Source organism: Syzygium oleosum, unplaced genomic scaffold (assembly GCF_021117445.2).
Source record: "Syzygium oleosum isolate NSW1041296 unplaced genomic scaffold, Sole_v2.1 Sole_v2.23, whole genome shotgun sequence".
NCBI classification, from domain to species: Eukaryota; Viridiplantae; Streptophyta; class Magnoliopsida; order Myrtales; family Myrtaceae; genus Syzygium; species Syzygium oleosum.
The window spans coordinates 1,891,895-1,913,748 of NW_026607507.1; the positions used below are offsets into that span (position 1 = coordinate 1,891,895).

The 21,854-nt window shown below is 41.4% G+C and overlaps 1 protein-coding gene across 1 annotated transcript; it reads right to left on the bottom strand.

Moving 5' to 3' along the window:
- Window positions 1-10,355: 10,355 nt before the first annotated feature.
- Window positions 10,356-13,103, bottom strand: LOC115674759 (ricin B-like lectin R40G3). The gene is made up of 4 exons (XM_030597260.2): window positions 12,348-13,103; window positions 12,031-12,153; window positions 10,750-10,978; window positions 10,356-10,591 (listed from the first exon to the last, which is right to left on the bottom strand). Coding segments are annotated over exons 1-4 (966 nt in total). The 5' UTR covers window positions 12,960-13,103; the 3' UTR covers window positions 10,356-10,589.
- Between the last annotated feature and the right edge of the window lie 8,751 nt (window positions 13,104-21,854).

The window sequence follows — 21,854 nt, forward strand, 5'->3', positions numbered from 1 at the left end:
TTGCCCACTTGTCTCTAAACACGCTGGGGCGGACCCATGTTCCTGTGTCCCTTCACATTAACAGCACAGTTGGAAAAAAAAAATTTAATAAAAAAATCGGTTTTTTTTTTGCCTTAATTATCCTCTCCAAATCCAACAAATCTATCCCAACACCCACATGGAAAAATCGTTAATCAATCTCAATTTTTTTTAATTTAATTGACCAAGCAACTGAAAAATCCTATTTTAAACCTCACTTACAATAATATAATAACGCATATTATGTTCAACATGCCTAACTTTTGTCCTCCTAAAACGGGTTTATAGTATTACCATGGGTTATTACTTTTTCCCCATTTCCTATTCCTGCTCTTTTTTTCTTTTTTCCCTTTTTCCATATTGCCGTTTTGTTTGACTTAGCTTGAGTAATAAATTAACAAAAGTTTCTTGTATTCTACAATGGTGCCACCATTCGTACCCTCGACTCGCAAAAATCTTGGGGACCTGCCGGTTCAATTCATGTACAAATAATTTGATCCTCATCGAGGACGACGATGAAACTCGGGAGATTGATTAGCGTCCGTGAATCCGTCAAGCCACAGCGCACCGAGCCACCCCAAATTTGAGCAAGTCCCGTCTCCGAGCACGTAGCTTGACACCCAGATAAACCGATCGTGCAAATCGGGTCTTCCATTGTCGTTTAAAAGGATGAATCGGCGAGACGTGACAAGGTCAATTTATTCTGAAGATCTTTAGCGTGCTCCAATGAAAAAGAAAAAAGGAAAAGGAGGGCATGAAAGATCCAGAGCATCTTGGGAAGAGCCTACTTGGAAGGTGTTAGGGAGATTGCCCTCATATTGCCTAATTTGCCAAATATGGTAAAAGTTTTTATTTTTTTTTTAAATATTTTTTGTTCAAGTTGGGAATATTGACTTCATCAAAATAACAAACGCGCAGAAAAGGACCATATTAGGCCGTGTGATGTCTTGACCACTTTCCGTTCATCTCCCTTTAATACGAAGCGATTGCAAACCGAATAAAAAATCAGCTTCTTTTGCGGAACGCCGAAACGATCTCATTCGATCCTTCGCGGTTTGCCTTCTCCGAAAGGATCATTCTGGTTTTTAGGGTTTTCCGCACCCGCGCTAACTATACAATATTGCTAAGCTAAGTCATGCATTAAACTATAGGCCGATCGACCATACTTAGAAGTTAGAATAGAATATATGTGGAGTGGTGCCTTGTTCTCCCTCTATCTCTCAAACTTGACGCACATATTATCATGCGGGGGGAAAAAATAAAGGAAAAAGAAGGACGGATTTTGGGTTTTTAATATATGAGTTATTGCGTGACAAGGAAGAATTAATTCAGATCGAGAATGAACGGGGCGTACTTATTATGCCTTTTAGGCTATGATCTTGTCCGTCATTCGGAATGTACCGCATAGACTTCCTTGAAAGCATTTGGTAAGAACCCGCGATCGAAAATTGGCATTCGAGTTTTGCTTTGTCGTGTCGATAGATATAAGTGTACACATGAGACATATGCAATCAATAGATGAATGGGCTGCTGGGGTTCACCAATGTGATAAAAGCTACTTTGGTGATGAATTCAGACGGGCAAAACTTCATTTTAGCAGGTGTTTTTTTTTTTTCCTTTTTTAATCATACACTTCGGAGATTGCTTGAAATGGGTCAAAGTGTTTGTCCTAGTGGTTATGTCCTTCACCCGGGAATTTTTGCCTATCTCGTAGTAAATGTCACCGCATAAATTTCAATAGATGCTGCCTTCGAGAGGCCAAACCTGAAATATAATTTATCCAATTGAATCATTTAGATCCACACATCAATAGAGTTTAATTGGCGGATTAGCGGATCGATTCAATATAAACATCATAAGGGTAGACAAAAGTACGCGTATCTTGACTTTGAAAGATAGCCATATCATTCTTTCTAGAAAAGCATGCCCTTATTATGGGAAACACCTTTCTATTTACCGAGAAAACAAGATTGCAATTGAAATTCGGACAGCCGGAGAAATCACATCTTTCTTGAACCCGAGCCTGCCTTGGCCGGATCTTTCTTCGAAAGAGGTTCCGACATTTCCGGTCATGGACGGGGCCGGACAAGAATTCCTAATCTCTACATTTACTTTGAACCGCCCATTGGGTCAGTAATACCAAACGCTATGTAAGTATCTGCTATTAATTGCGTATAGAGAGCATGTAAATCGCCCTTCTCCCAATTTCCAATATGCTAATTAGCTCGTGCCAAAAAAAGAAAAAAACACAAGAAGAAGAAGAAGAAGAAGAAGAAAAAAGAAGAAGAGAAAATGCCAATCCGATGGTGGCCTAGCGAGCTGCACATGCTGATTAGTGCCCCGACACAAAACATACGCGGAGAAGCTGACACGGTCCTAGGAATAAATAAATAAATAAATAAATAAAACAATTTATATCCAAAGACAAAAATAAAAAATAAAAATAAAAAAGGCGAAAAATAAAACATTCCGACACCAACAATGGAGAAACTTAGGGTAATGTTTTATTTTAGAAATCTGTTTTGATTTGTTGATTTTTTTTGCATCTCAAAAAATTTAAATTTTACTCAAAGTGGGTGGCCACAGGTATTATAAGCCATTCGTAAAGTTTTGAATTTTTTGAATTTTTAATTTTTTTGGGCACCTAAAAATATTTAAATTTCACTCAAAGTGGTGGCCACAAGTATTCTAAGTCATTTTGTGAATTTTTTATTTTTTTACTTTTTTTTGGGCACCTAAAAAAATTTAAATTTTACTCAAAGTGGGTGGCCACAAGTATTCTAAGCCATTTTGTGAATTTTTTTAATTTTTTTGGGCACCTCAAAAAATTTAAATTTTACTCAAAGTAGGTGGCTACAAGTATTCTAAGCTATTCTGTGAAGTTTTGAAATTTTTTATTTTTTTTGGGCATCTCAAAAAATTTAAATTTCATTCAAAGTGGGTGGCCACAAGTATTTTAAGCCGTTTTGTGAAGTTTTGAAATTTTTTTTATTATTTTTCTCTTTTTTGGGCACCTCAAAAAATTTAAATTTCACTCAAAGTAGGTGGCCACAGGTATTTTAAGCCATTTTGTGAAGTTTTGAAATTTTTGATTTTTTTTGGGCACCTCAAAAAATTTAAATTTCACTCAAAGTGGGTGGCCACATGTTTTTTAAGCTATTCTGTGAAGTTTTGAAATTTTTAATTTTTTTTAATTTTTTATAAAAAAAATTCACCAAATTTCATATTTTCCCGAAATCTGACTTTTTTTTTATTTTCTGGAAATTTTTATGAATTTTTCTAGAATTTTTCAATTTTTATGCATTTTCTGAAAAAAAAATTTGTGAGAAAATAGGGAGAATGCATTCCGGAATCAAGAAGCTACAAAAAGTAGCTTCTCTTTTTGTTGCTAAAAACTCATTCTGGAATCAAGAATGCATTCTGGAATCAAGTATTTTTAACAAACGCATTTTTATTCCAGAATGCAAAAATCGCTCCAGAATGCATTCCGGAAATTTTTTAACAAACGTCATTCTGTTTGCATTCCGGAATAGAATTTTTATTCCGGAATGCATTCCATGCGCACCCTTACCAGCGGCGTGGCCACGAAGCCGGCCGCAGCTTATGTTATGAATAATGCTAATATACAATTAATGTTAATCTTGTATTCTAATGATGATAATAATATGACTCCGATCTTCTCGAAACCAATAATTAGCAATTATTATTTTGTTTTTTTTTTTTTGGTGGAAAAGTCCCATCCGTTGATGTAGTGGACAGGTGAGGAGATTAATCAGTTTAATGCGCGTAGATAATTGTTGGGTGGGGCCCAATCCGAATCCGATCCACGTGTTGGCGATGGCGATGATGTCCGAGCTGGATGTTACTCAATCCGTGCCTCGTCTCGTGGGATTTTGCTCCGATCTTGGCTCCGCCTTTCATTATTAAGGTCCACCTCACCCCACCCTCATTAAAAACCCTCTCTCCCCCCTTTTTTTAAATTTTTTTTCCTTCTTCCTGTTAATTGTGAACATGATTGGCACCAAAAAAAAAATAATAATTTGAAACCCGTGTCAAATTCACCATAAACTAATGTTCCCATCGCGAAAAAAAAATAATTTTTCATATCAATATGTTCGTGTCGCAGTTCTCCCATATTACTTTTGCGTGACTCACAGAAACATCTTAGAGGACTTCACTCGTGAAAAATCGATTGGCAACGTTGAGGCAAATTTTGAGAATTTTAGCAGATTTCCAAACACTCGAGGGAGCTCCCGGGATGAAATTGGCAGGCTTCGGCAACTTTCTCGATCCCAGTTCGTTTTCTTGGGGTCCGGCTTCCCAAAGAAGGCCTCGCTCGTGGGACCCGTTTATGTTGGATTTCTGAGTCGGATCCACCTCACGCGCCGATCGCCACGGGTGCTTCCACTCCAGATATTTAACAAGGGATGCTTGCGCCGGAGCTAACGGACGGTAGATCCGTCGTGAGAGTACACCGACTTGGGATTTTTTAGCGGTACTGACTAATCCTTTTCTAAAATCTCGATTTTGCCTACTTGGTTAAGTCGAGAAAATCAGATGTTTTTTTTTCTCTTTTTTTCTTTTTTGTGGAGAAGAGGAAGAAATTAATAATGGTTGGAGTAGGGACGGCGCCGGAGGATACGGACGGAATCCCGCGGGGGCCGGGGGGGATGGGAATTTATCGAGCGCTTGCGAGAATAATTTTAAAAATAAATTATTGGACGACACGTGTGCGGTGGAGGGGGAATCATTACCACACAAAAGAAACCGCGTGGGGGCCCCACCGCCCGAGAAAGCGTTGTCCCCAATCTCGACTTTCGTCCGAAACGACACTGCGAAGCGAAGCAGCGAGGCGCGCCTCCCGCCGCCACCGCCACCGCCACCGTCCTTCCCTCGCCCCCCGCGGGGGAGGTGGGGGGGCCCCACCTCGGAAAGGCGGTGACGATCGATGACGCACGCGCCCCCCCCCCCCCCCCCCCAACGCGTCGATCTCCCCATCTGGCGGTCCGGAAGCCGGGACCACGTGCGCCCGGATGCACCAGATCGCTGCCCCCGCCGCCCCCCTCTGGTTCTCTTGTTTTCTGTCAAGTGGGATGCTCGGTTGTCGACCCGGGTTTCCTCCTCCCCCGTGGATGATGCCTCGATTGATTTTAAATTATCAATTTCATAAGCATATGAGATCGCGGTTGTGATCTATCGAGAGCGAGAGATAGAAATCTTATACCATACCTTATGTCAGCTTTTGTTTGAACGCGTTTTTGTCTTATTATAAATTACCTATCCATATCGTTGAAGACACAATATGTATCGCTTTGTCACCTACTTCATTAATAATTACTCCATTCTTTTTTATGCATAATCACGCCCAAATATTATCCTAAGATGCACAAAACTCATAACAAGAAAAGAAAAGGGAAGGGAAGGGGGGGGATATTCATGTTTTCATTGTTTCTTGATTAGATAAAACTTCCTCCGGTTGATTTTAGTGAGTTGGTTTCATGCTTAAATGCGATACACGTATGAACTTAACATATGGAATACACGCGACACGAAAAGGTGAAAGCAAATTCAATAGCAGTCTCGCCGCCCCCTTTTCGTCCCTCTCTTCTTTTCTCTGTATACTCGATGTTGCGGAACTCTATCTTGTTCCATCATGCGATCGTGTACAAGATTTATGCTTGGCAGTTGTCTCTGTCGCCGCCTGCAATGACACCGGACACATCCCCAGTCTCCAAACCATCTCTCTCTCTCTCTATCTCCCCAATTCACCTAATAGTAATGCGAAAAATTACCATACTCTTCAAAAGGTATAAATTACTTTTAGGATTGTGATTCGATCTATTTTCAATTGTCTTTCAAACGAAGTCCATTTGCACGAAACTGCAATTGTGATAACCAGATATCCGCAAAGGTATTTTATATCAGTACAATTTTCTTTCCAAGATTTCTTTCACAAAACTATTGTTCATAAGTTGTCTAAGTAACACTCATCTCGACAATTCCACAAAATCACCGTGAGCGACCGAGACTTATTTAAATTAGAAGATAATGAGAGAAATTAGTTTTTCCACTAAATAATAGGATCTTTTGTTCGATTAAGTAAAACAAAATGAATAAAATAAAAGTCCAAAATAAAGTCATTCCAACCATATGATGCCCACGACGGCATCACTCTAACCATCAAAACCGTTGGATGGGCAGATAATGACGTCATTGGCCATCCCTCTCGAGTCATACACATGACCCTCTCTAAAGCCACGCTATATACTATGCAAGTTGGAGCATCACTATCATTTGGCAATCTTGCATTTCCTTTTTAAGTAAATTTAATCAAATGGGAATCTTAAACCTTAATCACCTTAATCATATAGTAAAGTGTTGACTTAGGGTTCAAGTGGGTGCAGGTGCTTTAATTTAATGTAGCCCTCTTACAGGATTTTGATTAGAGGGTGCGCCAAGAGAATGCTCGATGAACAGCTAAGTAAGACAGCGTTACAATTTCAAATACACCAATCGCTCTTGTAATATGCACGATTAGTGCTCTGAAAATCTAATGTTTCTTCATTAAGTATGCTTAGAAATTGTCCTATGGACACTCGGTTAACAAGACCCTTTTGTGAATGGAAGAAAATTATATTGAGGCGCTCGGCTTTTAACGACCGTTTCAAGGGACGAGACAGTTGGCCGCTATCGAGACACGTAGGATAAGATTAAATTTGGACCAAGTAGCCTCTCATGCAAGTGATCACTTGTCACCTCTCCAAAAGATAACCTTTTTTTTTTTTTCGGCCCTTTGCCCCCTCTATAATCTCCATTCAAAAGCCACTAATCTAGAAGTTGGTTCGCATTAAAATGTCAACACCCTTGACTTTTCGCTTTCGATTTGGTAAAACGTTAGAGTCCTCGAGGGGGGCTCTTTTTTCCTTATTTTTCTCATTCTAACCTTCCTCTCCTTCTGTGCCACCCCTAACTGCCCTAACTGATACCAACTAACGGACTGACAAAGTGGAAATGGACCTCATCTATAATGTTAAAGACGTGCGCGTACTTAAAGGCCACAACCCTTTTCCCATGCATGTTGACAAAGTGAGAGTGCGAATGGCATGTTTCACTAAAGACAAGATAAAAACCAGATTAATTAGTGGAATCATGTCCTAAGATAAAGGTGTTATCAAGTGGTTATGATGCTGGCTAGTTCACTTTTCACCACCTCCACGACCGAAGCCAATTCTAGATCTAACTGTTCCCCCTTCTTCACATCTAACTTTTCTTTTTCTTATTTGGTAACTTTGTGGACATCATATGCATACATCAAGTAGTTCTTGGTTAATCGGATTAGAGCAGGAGAGATGGAAACAAGGTTTACGGTCCTTGGTGTAATCAACATCTTCTGGCGTAATTTGGATCTCAAGTGAACGAGTGAATTAGGGACCCTAGTATGGAGTTCTGGACGCGTGCCGATGATGCGGTTCCCACTTTCGAGGAATCGCGTCAATACTATGCATATGAAATACCCACTAACTAGAGTTCAAAGGGCGTAAACAGGGTGGCATAAGTCTCTAAAAAGCTAACATTCGAGAAGCGGAGTGAAAATTTTGTTTTACTCCTGTTCTTGGTTATCATGTTTCACATTACAAAGCAAAATTTGATTCTTGAGGCTGTTTTTGAGAACGCATGAAAATTATAAATAAAACCCTATACAGACAATTGAAACTGGCTAGCTAGATTCATGCCCAAAGAGCATCTAGAAGAACATGCTACTATCAGTAATGCCAGTTTGCAGCACCATTGTTTATATAATTCATCTTCGTAAAATTGAAGATAACCATGAATTGTATTCCCAAAGAAAGAGAAAAAAATTTGCTAGCTTGTAGAGTTGATATTCAGAGCAGGATATATTGCAGCTCCTGTGGAGTACAGTGAGATTGCTTAAAGCCGGGACGAACGGCATTAATTGTTGCACATGCAGAAACAAACATTTGTCAAAGTGGCCATGCAATTTTCAACTCGAGTCCAGCATTGAATCCTGAATGCTAATTGGCCCTCTTACGAGTCTAGAGCAAGCCTTTGCATCGCTGGTGTTTGAGGCTCTGATGAATAGCAGCACAATAGCAGCAGCATCGTTTTTTGAGCCCTGAGAAGAGTGCGAATCTGTTCATGTCAGCGCATGAACTGTGTTTTTGCATGTTAAGTTAGTGATACAATAGTGACAATGATTGCGCTCGAGAATCAACCACAGTGTCGTGGGAATCTCGGCGCTGAACACGGAGAGATGGAAAGAAGAAAGGAATCTGAGTATTGTTTGAGATGCTCTTGGGATCGGTATGTCAATCAGGGCATGGTCTCCCAACATTAGACATAAATATTACTTTACAAAAAATCCAACTGATATGATACTCAGAGGCGAACTATCATAAATTGTATTTGGTTGAGTTTTGGGGAAATCTTTGGCTCAAATGTATTTCGCTCAAAGAAAATTGTATTTGGTTAGTGAGTGTTGGTGTAGTTTTTTGCAAAGTAATTTGAAATTTTAATAAAAAGAATAGTCAAACAAAGGGCACTGCTCATCGTCTCTTTTGTTGAAGAGAGGGCTACGTTTTGCAGCATCTCTCTCCCGTCCACCATTTCTTTGCAAATCCTCAATTCGAAAGCCCCAAACCATTTCTCTACAAATCTTCGGTGGGACTCTGACCCCAGTGACGAAGCCGTGGACACCACCGTCGCCCAGGGCGGTGCTAGGTGCTACTTTTAAATGCCGTTCCTAGGCCCTCCAACGACCGGTGGCCGCCAAGTGTTGCCGCGGTTGCAACTTCTCCCTCAAGGTCTCCCCTCGGCGGGACCAGGACCCAAGCAACAAAGTCGCGGACGCCGCCTTCGATAAGCCGTGGTGCTGCTTCTGGGTGTCGCTCCTTGGCTCCTACGACGACGATCGGCCACTGTGCAACACTACGGCTACGACTACTTGTCGAGGTATGCCGGCGTCGTGCAAGTCCTCACGTCGGTAACCACGAGTGGGAAATTCTAGGGTTTCCAATTTGGGGATTCTGATACGATTTTATGAAGGCGAGACTAGAAAATGAAATTTCGGAGAGAGTAATTTTAGAAGGAAAAAAATTCATTAAGCCTAAAACTTGCCTTCTGAAAATGCTAATAGCCCACCGTAGGTCCTCCACCTATCTTAGGCTTTCAGCTTTGCCGATACTGGCATATCCCCAAAGTGGCCCAAAAAAACATTCACCAAATGCTCTAAATTTTTTACGAGGGACTTTGGAAGTCCAAAGCTCTTGGGAAAGCTGATCAAACGCAGCCATAGTTCGATGGAACTGAACCTCCACTCGTGGTAGATCGAGTATTTTGCAATTGATGGAGAGGGTGAGGCAAATTTTTATAATTGAAATGTGAAGTATATAAATTATACGAAACAAAACATTTACTTGATAATTAAGAACCATTCGAGAATCGGAGGCAGAGGTGAGGCCACGACCAGCGCTCGCGTCTTATTTAGGAATGTCGACAAGAACATGTCATGACAAGCCTAATTTCATAGGGTCTGACGTGCCCTAGTGCCGGATGAGTTCAAGCATAATTTCATTCGAAATTCGAGTAATAGTTCCTATCATTTCTTGTCATTGAAAACGTAACTTCGACTTTGATTTATACTGAAAATACATCAAGATGTGTCAAGTGATCGTAAGAGAGGAGGAGAGAGAGAGAGAGAGGCTGTGTACTTATCTCGTGCTCTGTCTTTGGTTTAGGATTAGGACCCAGAAATTTCTCTTAGGGCCTTGACCTCGGACTTGCACAGAGACGTCGAAGGAAAGCCTCCCTCTGCCTTAGCAACAGGAGCTATGTACTTCCTAACTCACCTAACGGACACGCAGCCTCTAATTATGGCCGACAAGCCTGTCCTCGGAACTACTGGGGAACGAGAAGTGAAGTAACATAATCTGCCAGAGACGGAAGCTCCGGGAGACATGGAACCCCTGATGTCCAGCTCCCAGAATCAATGCTCGAAAGGGCTAATCTTTAACTGATCTAGACCCACTTCCGAAACGAAATCGAGTCCAGAGGAACTCAAAACTGTCGTGGGCGATCAGGTATGTAAACACGCGAGATGATCGAGTCAGCTGAGAAAAATGCTTGACATGATTGATTTAAGACAAGAAGGATAGCAGCTGTAAAATTAACTGCTGCTCCTGTCATATTTGTCGCTTCAGCTTGCCGCTTTGTGGTGTAGCGGCGCATGGAAATATGAGAACATGCTCTTCTCGCACTCGTATGACATACATGACATAGTATATCTATCTTTGCGAGCTGTAACAGCTCAATGCAGAGGATTTACCAATCTACCAGCATATATATAGTCCGCGGTGTGATAACACACAGAACGATAACACCATAACATCCAAAGTAAAAGTAACACACGATAGTAGTCGAGTCTTAATCACGCATGGAGATACAAGCAATATTCGAGATCACAACACAAACTCACATGGAAGCATAAGAATCCACCAAACCGCATATCCTGCAAATAAGACAACCTCCAAATTCAGGAACCCTGCCCCCATGTATCCTGCATCAACCATTAAACGATATATTGGTTTAGAAAAATGGCCACGATTCTGTAAGGCGCTGAAATAGATTAGAGCACAAAATAGTTCAGAAGTGAAAGACGAAACAAGTGGCAGTCGAAAGAAGGTTATTCCTCTCCTCTGCGTCTAAGAAACTTACAATATGGGGTGATCTTCCATCGCTGATTATCTCCGTGGTTCCACTGCCAGAGCACAATAGTTGTGCCATCACGGACACCTCCGGATTGCTTGTCACCATGAAAAGCATCCAGATTAAGGCGAACGTTGTTAACCATCCTTACGGTTCTGTAAGCATTGCCGAGGTCCTTGCTCTCTGTCCACAGAACAGATGCATCAAGCTGCTCTGGATTATAGGGTACCAGCTGTACCTGAAGATTACGAAAAGTGCAAATCTTAGATCTGACAAATATCTGCAGCTCTGAAAACAACAATATTTCAGAGAGCTAAGGCTTAAATTAAGCTGTTCCTCGGACTTCAAAGTGGGTCTACCCCTCGCTAATGAATGACTACAAGGTGCTATATCCTAGTGCAAAATATATATCAACTCTTTGTCCGTTTTCTGGTGAGCAAGCATGCATTATGAACAAATCATGGGAATCTCTAATAGTTGAACCAAACCCACCAATTGGCTCAAAAATACACATGTCGAGATGAAGCTCAAGTTGAGGCAATGAAAGTGAAGGCTCAGTGCAAACAAGCTTTTTTACAAAAGCTGAAAGACACAACTGTTAGACTGTGGTCAACCTTTTCAGTAGTGTCCAAGTTAGCACTCGTAAAAGGCAAAAGCACAAGACAATGATTAGGCAGTAAAAAAGGTACTAAAATGGTAGCCAGAAGAAAAAACGGACTTACGCCACAAGAAGAATTCTTTTGGAACCACGACCAGTCTAACTATTAGCTACCAAAACTGAAACCAAAGCAGAGGATCGTGGTGACAACAATCGAACGGAAGACAAACAACTGTTCAGACATAGCTTACAGTGAGCCATTTTGAGACTAACCTCAGTTTCTATGTCATTCAAAAACTATTCTGTTCGCAAAGTTACTCACAGAATCTAGACAAGTTCAGAAAAATGATAATTCAGAAGTTACACAGCAGCTAAAGCAAATGACTCCTGGCTAGCGGAGCCGATAATAATTGGAAGACCGCAATCTTCTTTTGCTCGCACAAGGAGAACAAACATGAGAGCTCTGTTGACCGATGAGATTGACCACGTTCTTATTAGCTAAAGTATCATGGTCACCAAAATATAGCTCGCACACAAGTGACATTTGGCTTACGACTAGTCTCACAAGCCTTTTTACCTACTCTACAGCCAGATTATGCAAATAGATCATTTTTCCTATCCTAATTGCAGCTCAAACAGATATCCTATAATTGCAGAGGTTTCAGATTGAATATCCAGAGATACAAAGTTACCGGGTGAGAGGCTCCAGCAGAGTGCTTGATGGCCTCACCAGTGGCCTTGTTGACCAGAGAAAAGCAGGGAAACCCCTCTTCATCCTTAACTCTGGTGCTGAACTTCTCATCCTTGTACCATTTCTGAACAAATCAAATCATACAAGCCACTTCACATCATTAAAAGAATTAACGAATAAAAAACCATCACTCACGCAACGCTCAAATGAGGCAGATCAAACCAAACCCCATAAAAAAGCCATCAACTTGAAAACATCCAACCGAACCAAAGATCAAGAATCGGGGGTGACAGGCGAAAGCAAAGCAAAACAACATACTTGATAAGGATCGCCGGAGTCGGAGGGTGCAAGAATGACTTTTGAGTCCCTAATGGTCAGAGAATAATTGGGCTCGGCCTTGCAATAAACTTTGTAAGTGCGCTTGTTGGCGAAATAAGAGCCAAGAGCTCCACCACCGGAAGCAACAGCAGCGGGATCATAGTCAGACTGGTGCTGGGTGTGATGATGGAGGAAAGAAGGCAGATGGGGGTGATAAGAATGGTGGGTCTCGCTCGGCTCATCGAAATCGTGACCCACGTGCTCGACGGTCGCCGCCGGCGGGTAGTCGGTCGGTCCCTGAGAAAATTTCTCAGGCGGCGGAGGGTAGGGGGAGGAGTAGCCGGAGGCGAAATCGTCCCGACGCGGAGGGTAAGCAGGCGGGGGAGCCGAGTGCGAGGTGTGGTACACGCCGGACGGCCGGTGCGGGGGCGGGGCGAAGTCGTCGCCGCCGCCGCCGTAGAAGGGCGGGCGCGGAGGGGGAGGCTGGTCGTAGACGTCGGGTGGGAGGAAGGATCCGGGTGGCGGGTAGGGCCGGTTTCTTGATGAGTCGTCGTCGTCGTCGTCGTCTCTCCGGTGGTGCCCGTGGGCGTGGTGACCGAATGGGAACTCCATTTCCGTCGGGGTCGGCGTCGATCCCTCCGATCTCTCTCGAACGGTCGCTCAAAGCGGAGAGCTTCTGATGTCTGAACAGCAGTTGATCGTCTGAGGCCTGACCATCCGAGCGTGTGAGAAGATGCCCTTGCTTTGTGCAGATTCTTTTTCTTGTTTTTAACTTTTTTGGGGATTTGCAAAAGCTACAAAATTTTGAAGCACTTTCCGAGGAGGAATTTCTCCCTTCATATCATATGAATTAATCTCCGATAAAAAAATAATTCATATGAATTAATCGCCCTCGTGTGAATCTCAGGTGATCAACGGTTGTAATTTACTCGATCCATCGAATTAGATTTGAATAAACATTTCTCTACCGAGAAGCTGATTTTGATTTGATGAGCGGAACTTAGCATTCGAGCTTTTGGTATTGCACAATAGTCAACACGCGGTTGAGCTACTCGTTAAGCATATTCCATGTAAGCATCGCTTATAATTTAACGCAGTTAATTATACATATCGCGAAAGACATAATTATTTTAGTGTATAAAAACGATGCATTTTTAATATGGTTATTTAGCAAATGCTTTAGAAAATATTCTTGAATTAAGCTTTTTATTTCTCCGTGTAACACTTGTGATACTTTGAATTTGCTTGTCTTTGCATGTCTTAATATGTTACGACCGTCGGCGTCTCCTAATTATACTCTCAAGGATTGAGGATAATATATATATATATATATATATATATATATATATATATATATTTTGCTATTCACGGGTTCGGAGGAGTCGGTGAAGGAAAAAAAGCCGAGAAATTTTTTTGGTGAAAGCGCACAAGGTGTGGGGATGAAGATGACGGCAAGTGGAGCGTAGGGTTTTACGAAAAAATCGATATTAGAATCCAGTATCAATTTTTTGATCTATATTTATATCCACCTTATCCTATCCTCAAACACAGAGAAATTATACATGTATTGAAATTCCACAATTGAATAAGAACCCCTCTCTCCATGAGAAATTATCATGTATGAAATGTAGTTTCTCTTTATATGTATATACAAAAGTACGCACGCATCAAAAAGATAATACAGAAGCAATAGTATTCTCATCTTAACATAATGCAAGTAGCTATTAGATGTGCGTTCCGGGTCATTTCGAAGATACAAACCAATGTCTAGGACAAAATCAATCAGGTGTGCTCCTTCATTAGGACAATAGAATGTTTTGTGTTTACTGAAACATATGGTCTTCTGCATAATACACATGAATGCATCCTCCTCCTTTCTTCCAACTTCATATTTTATCATACAAATCAGATGGTGCTCCTTTTCACAATCACATCATCATCTAACTAATCCTCGTAAAACTTCTCCTTTGTCTTCATAGATGCTTTAACAATTGATTTTTTTTTTGGTAAGGATGCTTTAACAATTGATTTTCTTACCGACAAAAGATCATAATCAAAACCCTAATTAGCCACCTCCCCCAATCCGGGCCTCTTGGGACAGGGGTGATAACCAGGGCAATGGGAAAAAGATTATATCAACCCTACTTATATCTCTACATTCTCGCTCCTAAGTGTAAAAAATGGAGGGCGATGGGAATATGCTCTGAGCCGTCCAAGTTGTGGAGCCAAACACCACATAAAATATTGATATTTGGACATAGTGATGGACCAAGCACGTATGATGCACCCTCTCATCTTTCTTCCACACAGTTGTCATGGCAAATTCAATGGGCATATATAATAAGGGAGGTGTTCTATGGGCTTTTGTAAGGTTATGGTCGCCGGAAATTCAATGGATTCAATTAACGATCAAAGTTTTCGACCAAAAAACAAATTAGCGGTTAAAGTTCAATCCAGAATGATCCATCGCTGATTAAATTGTTAAATTCGACTTCAAATGAAAAGTAACTGGACCTCAAATTACGAAACAGTGCGTGAACGATAGATTGGAAACAAGTAGGAAATTGCGTGATATTTTATTAGACCAAAAGGCTTGCATTATTGGAAGCATTGCTTGCTCGATAACTAAAGCTGGACATAAACGGCTAATGAAGAAAACTGGAGTGTGTAGAGAAAGTAAAAAGCTTAGGAAATGCAAATGGAAAGCTTTTATGATCAAAGATATCAGGACAAAAAAAAAAGATCAAAGATAATTCGGATTAAGGCAAAATCTAATCAAAGATCAAAGATAATCCGTACCTTCATGTTTTTAGAGTAAAAAATCTGATGCACTTGTGATTTCTGATAGGTCTTGATTGCTTGCGAATTCTTATCTTTCTTAATCTTTCATATATTTTTAAATGGGTCAAATCGTTTCTCGTTCTAATAACCCTCTGTAAAAATATTTAATTGTCTTGATTTGCACGGTACTCGAGGGATGATTTGTAACCGCACTTCCTTAGCTACAATTATTTCCCAATCGATGAATCCTCCTCGACTCGGTCTTCAACTTCTTCATGCTTCGAGTTAATTAGTAGTCACCAAACGTCATGTACTTCACTTAAACTTTGCAAAGAGCTCGTTAGGCATTCCATCGATGGGTTTTGCGGGTCAACTTTATTGTTATGACATTCACAATCGATAAGCTTGTCAAGCATTCCAAAGATCGGGTCTTATGAATTAATGGATCAAGTGTATTGTCATTAGACCTATTAAAATATGTTATAAATTAGGTGCAGTGGTTATATAGGTCAGTTATATTTAGTAAATGGGTTATAAACGGATTTAGAATGACAAAGTTAACAAAAGTACAGAAGTTAAAATGGTTTTACAATTTATTCAGACTCAACTCATCTCAAATAGTCCCTTCTCCTGCCGCAGCCGCCTTCCCCTCAAGCCACAACCGCAGACGCTGACCGCCATTGCCGCCTCTCCCTACGGCCGTAGCTGTCATTCTCCATCTCCGTCCTCTTTTGCCCCCTCTTCCACAGAGCAACGAACTCTAAATCAAAGAGTAATTAGTGGGTCGATGTGCGTAAACTAAGTGGGAGATGCAATTTCGGATTAGTTTGGATGTTCGGTACCAGTTGTTACCCTTACGTCGTACAAGTTATTAGGATCGCAAGTTCTTATTGGTAGTATTTCTATTGCTTAGCGATTGCATTGTATGTTTCTTGGTCTCGGGCAACGGTATGTTTTGTTCATGTGACTTTGATTTTCTTCGATAAAGAAACTTTCAAACCGTATAGAAATGAAAGGTATGGGGGAAGAGAAGTTTAGGAACAGTTGCCTGCTACTTGGTTGATGAAATGCTTGAACAGTGTATTTCTCCTGGAATTGAGATTGGACAATGTTACGGTTTATAACTAATAGAATGTAGATACTTTAAGCTTAAAGCATGAGATTGGGGTTTAATGCTAGTAATTTTGATTTGCTTGCACTCCAAAGGCTGAATATTGATTTGCTTAAATAGAACTCTTCTTTTTATATATTGGTTTGTTTTCCTCAACCGAGATTGCTTGCGAGGTTAACAATAAATTTATACTGTCCCAAAACCAAATCCTAAACCCACTTCATGATTTATGGATGGCCCGGGCTGAACTTTCACCACCACCTTCACCACGCCCTTGTTCATAACCCGACCACTCCCTCACTAACACAATGAGTCAGTCCATGGAGCCACCATTATTCAGAGGCAACAATTTAAGGAGAAAAATTGCTTAAAATAAATTATTAGATTTGCATTGCAAATAAATAAGTCAAAACGGGTTAAATGGATCGATTTATGTCAGATCAATCCCGACTCGACCTATCCGTTTGACGGATCTAATTGTCATGGCCTGATTTGGTCCATTAATTTCTTTTCTTTTAGGCACTGTGTTTGGGTCTGGAGTCAACAAGATGACAACTCAATCTTTTCTCTACCTCCGAGAAGACATTGTTAAAAGCAATAATCTTTCAATTCATAAATGAAACATGCGTTCCTTATAGTCAACGCGTAAGTGTAAGGCGCCCAAGGTCTCCAACCCCATTTCGACTTGTGTGAGCGATCCTTTGACGGTTGATGGTCCACGTGCTCTCTGTCAATTTCCCTTGGATACAAAAGAGACTCAGATTGGTTTATCTGGTTTCTCATGCAACTTGGGGAGGTATGAGTGAACAATGAGCAAAGACAGGTTTTTACCAGGACAGTTAAAACCGAGGTAGGCAAGTTCAAAGACCATGATGATGATTTGCCTAATGTGTGCTTTGTGGAATTCACTCGACAACTTCTATGTCTCTTTCCGACAGATAAGAAATAACGCCTGCTCTCTCTCTCTCCTCTATATTTTGTGGAGGGACGGTTTATAAGAGGAGAAAACAGTCAAGACAAAGACAATAGTGCCCGAACTTCACTATCAAACCTCCACCTACTTTTTATCAGATCGATCAAACATGCATAAAGGAATCACAAATTAAGTAGTAGAAAACCCGAGGCTCTGTTCTACATTCTACGGAGAAAATATTCGGTGTTTTGCTACCATATTATGATATGATGTGGTGGGTGTTTTTTCTCGCAACTGGTAAAAAGTTGACAAGTGACTGCTGGTGTGGAATGGCATAAAGTAAAAAGAAATGGTTTCTGTGCTTCACGGGAGTTGCCCCTCGCCGTCTCGCTAGCGGCAGAGTTGCCGGTGCGTTTGTTGTTCATGGCCTGATTTGGTCCAAGCCATGGCGACCACAAGTCGACCTTAGATAGAGAGGTTCAACGACAATAATAATCGGTAGGGCCGGTAGTGCTGTAGCAATCGAAGGAGGTGCAATGGAGAGAGATGGATTATTTTAGCTTATTAGGTATCCCACGGTCAAATGGTCGTCGAATTCACCTGTTACTAATGCGAAAAATTACCATATTCTTTTTTTTTTGTCGGAAAGTTACCATACTCTTCGAAAGGTATAAATTCCTTCCTTTTAGGAATGTGATTCAATCGTATTTTCAATTGTCTTTCACACATCATATAAAATCTATTTGCACAAAATTGCATTTGTGATAACCAAATATCGCAAAGGTATTGTATATCATTACAATTTTTTTTAAGGAATTCTTTCACAAAACTATTTTTCATAATGGACAATTCCACAAAATAACCATGAGCGACCAGGAAAAAAAGTATTTAAATTTGACGATCACAAGAGAAATTAAGTTTTCAATTAAATACATAGGGGCTTTCGTTCCATTACAAGATGAATAGAATGAAAGTCCAAAATAAAGTCATTCATGCCGGAGGCATTCCGGGTGCGTTTGGCAACACTTTGCCAAAGCCTTTGAGGCTCCCTTTGAGGCTCTAAGAGACCTTGAGCAAATGCTAACTGCGAAGAAGATGCTCCTCTCGCACTCTTGGAAGACACACATTACACAGTACATCTATCTTCGCAAGCAACATCTAAAACAGCTTAATGCGGAGGATTACCAATTTTGCAAGGCATATATATATAGTCTGCGGTGTAATAACACGCCGAACGATAACACTATAACATCCGAAGTCAAAGTAATACACAATAGCGAGTCTTAATCCAACATGGAGATACAAGCAACATTCGAGATCACAACACGAACTCACATGGAAGCATAACAATAAATCAAATCGCATATCCTGCAAATAAGAAGCAACCTCCAAATTCAGGAACGCTGCCCCCCATGTATTCCGAATGGCAAAAGTACACTATAAGTGCCATAACTGTGCGGCGATCATTTTGGTGCCATAACTTTTTTCGGATCACTTTGGTGCCAAGTCGGAGGAAAATAGATCGCTTTAGTGACTCCGGCCAAAATTCCGCCAAAAAGCGACTGTCATTTATATTAAAAAAAAATGGTTTGACTTGTACACGTGAAAATTATGTGGCTTTTTTCGAATTTTTAAATTTTTAGAAAAATAATAATAATTAAAAAAAAAAAAGGTTGCGGCGGCGCGAGGGAGCCCTCGCCTCTCGCGCCAACCCACCACCGCGGGAAGGGCGGCGGTGGTGGACGCATGGTCGGCGAGGTCGCCGGCCCCGCCAGGCACGGCGACCCTTGCCTCGCCCGAGGGCTGGATCCGCGGCGAGACCTCGCCGTCGCGACCCGTGCGACGGGGAGTCCGGCTCGCGCCTTTCAGCGAGGCGAGACTTCGCGTCGCTGGGCGACGGCGAGGTCTCGCCTCGCCTTTGCTGGGTGAGGCCGACCTCGCGCCGTCGTCGGTCGCGGCGAGGCGAGGTCGCCTCGCTCGCTGGGCGAGGCCGGACCTCGCCGGATCCGGCCCTGCCGGGCTCGGCGAGGGTGGCCGAGCCCGACTGTGGCCGGCGACCTCGCCGACCCTGCGCCCACCACCATCGCGGGTCGGCCCTTCCGGCGGTGGTGGGTTGGCGGCGATAGGCGAGGGCTCCTCGCGCTGCCGCGGCCTTTTTTTTAAAATATAATATAATTTTTTTTAAAAAGTACACGTCAGCGGGCTAAACGGCGTCGTTTTTGATTTTTAATGTTGATTGGACCTCTCCGGCGAGCCGTGTCAGCGCCACATCGGATTTCCGGCGAGCCACGTCAGCATTGGCACTAAAATGATCGTTTTTCAAAAAAGTTAGCACCAAAGTGATCCGAAAAAAAGTTATGGCACCAAAGTGATCGCCGTACACAAGTTATGGCATTTATAGTGTACTTTTGCCTATTCTGAATCAACAATCAAAGGGTTTACGGGTTTACAAAAATGGGACACGATTCTGTAAGATGCTGAAATAGATTAGAGCACAAAATAGTTCGGAAATGAAAGACGAAGAAACAAGCGGCAAGTCGCAAGAAGGTTATTCCTCTCCTCTGCGTCTAAGAAACTTACAACACGGGGTGATCTTCCATCTTTAATTATCTCCTTTGTTTCACTGCCAGAGCACAATGGTTGCGTCATCATGGATGCCTCCGGATTTCTTGTCACCATGAAAAGCGTCCAGGTTAAGGCGGACGTTGTTAACCATCCTTATGGTTCTATAACCATTGCCTTGGTCCTTGCTCTCTGTCCACAGAACAGATTCATCAAGCTGCTCTGGATTATAGGGTAGCAGCTGTTGGAAACGGATTCCTAATCACACATTATGGAAACAAATTCCTAATCTCGTATAACAGAAACAAATTCTTACTAATCTCGTATAATCAAGAAACAGTTCCAAAAAGAGACTTGAACAAACGAGAATCATGCCCAAGAAAATTACTAACGCTAATCGTATAGGTACATCACTCAATAGAACGTACCTTGTTTCCACGGATTATATGCCTTCAATGCAGACTTGAGAATTCCTCGGATGGCTCGTCGGGATGAAGAACAGAGAGCAAAAACACCGTATTCTCACAGAAACTCATAACGTCTTTTTCCTTTCTATAATTGGCATTTTTCTCTATTGATTTCCCGCTCTTTATATCTCATCACATATTATTTCCTCGTTAAAACCGCTTTTATTCCCTTATTAAAACCGTTAAGAGCAGTTACATGACCCGTAGTTAATTGGCTGAGCAATTACTTGAGATGGGCCCACATGATAGGTCATGGGCTGGGTTAGCCCAACATGGGCGGCCCACCCACAAAACTCAATATCTATCATCTCCCACTCGTCCACGATGGGCTAAGTTTGTCTCTATTTTCTCTACAAAATTCATATCAGCAAATAATCTGTGCAACTAGCATACAACGAGAGCTCATTGCCATACACTTGTTAGGAATATATAGCAGCTCATATTGGACATTATTGGTTAGAGTAGATGTAGTATGCAATACCCCAGATCAATCAATCAATCACATTTATGTTTCTCTTGATCTCTTTAAGTATATTGCACTTATATTGTATTCACAATTATGATTAAACATAAATGATCATAATTGGTCGACCGGTGAATGAAAAAATACAATGGGACATCAATAGCAAATTGATCTTCCTCTTCCCTTAAATCTCTCAATCTCCATTCAATTTGCTTTTCTACCGTATCATTCATGATCATTGATGACACACTAAGATAGCAAACACTGAACAAAAATTTTTAGAAAGTGATAGGAGTTAGGGGTGTGCAAAAGAATCGGGACCCGTCTGGATCGGACCGGAACCGGTGGTTCCCGGTGTGGAACTGCCCACCCGCCCACCCGGACCGGTAATATAATAATAATATATTTTATTTTTTAATTTTTTATTTAAAAAAATCTGACCAAAAAAAAAAAGAAAAACTAAATCCCTAAACTTACATGACTCTATGCTCTCTCATCTCTGGACGCTCAACGACTCAAGTCTCACGCTAAGCTAAGAAGTGAGAACCTCATGCTCACTCTTCTCTCCAACTCTCCGGCCTCGACTCATGCACGGCCTCAACTCCGTCTCCGTCTCTCCAGCCTCGTCTCCGTCTCTCCGGCCTCAACTATCAACTCCCGACGGCCACACCTCTGGCCCTCGCTCTCGTTTGCCGTCAAGTAAGTTCAAATCCCTAATCTTTAATCTACTCACTAAATCCCTAAATCTGTAAGCTGTAGGTTTGTTTGTTTGGTCAATCCAGCTCAAAAACTCTAGAAAAAGTAAAAACCCTAAATCCTTAACCTCTATGTTGTTTGATTGTTTGGTCGGTTTAGAGAAAAGTTTTGATTAGAGGGCTTAGTTTAGTTGGAGAATGGCTCTGTGAATCGTGATCGGTCGAACCGCAGGATCAAATTTTTTGCTTTTCTTTTGAGAATCGCAATGCTAATTTGAATACACAGGGTCACTTTGTTATCTCATGTCTGAGGTTGGTTCAGCTCTTGTGTAGTTGGGATACCTTGGTCATTTTTCCCAATACTTGATGGGTACCCACTTGATTTATGGATGATGTGGTTAATAAAACCGATCATAGTTTAGGAATTGTATGGAAAGTTATGTTCTTTTCTTTTTGTTCTGTTGATCCGATGTTGGTCCACAAAATTTTTTCATATGTGATTGGTTTGGTCTATT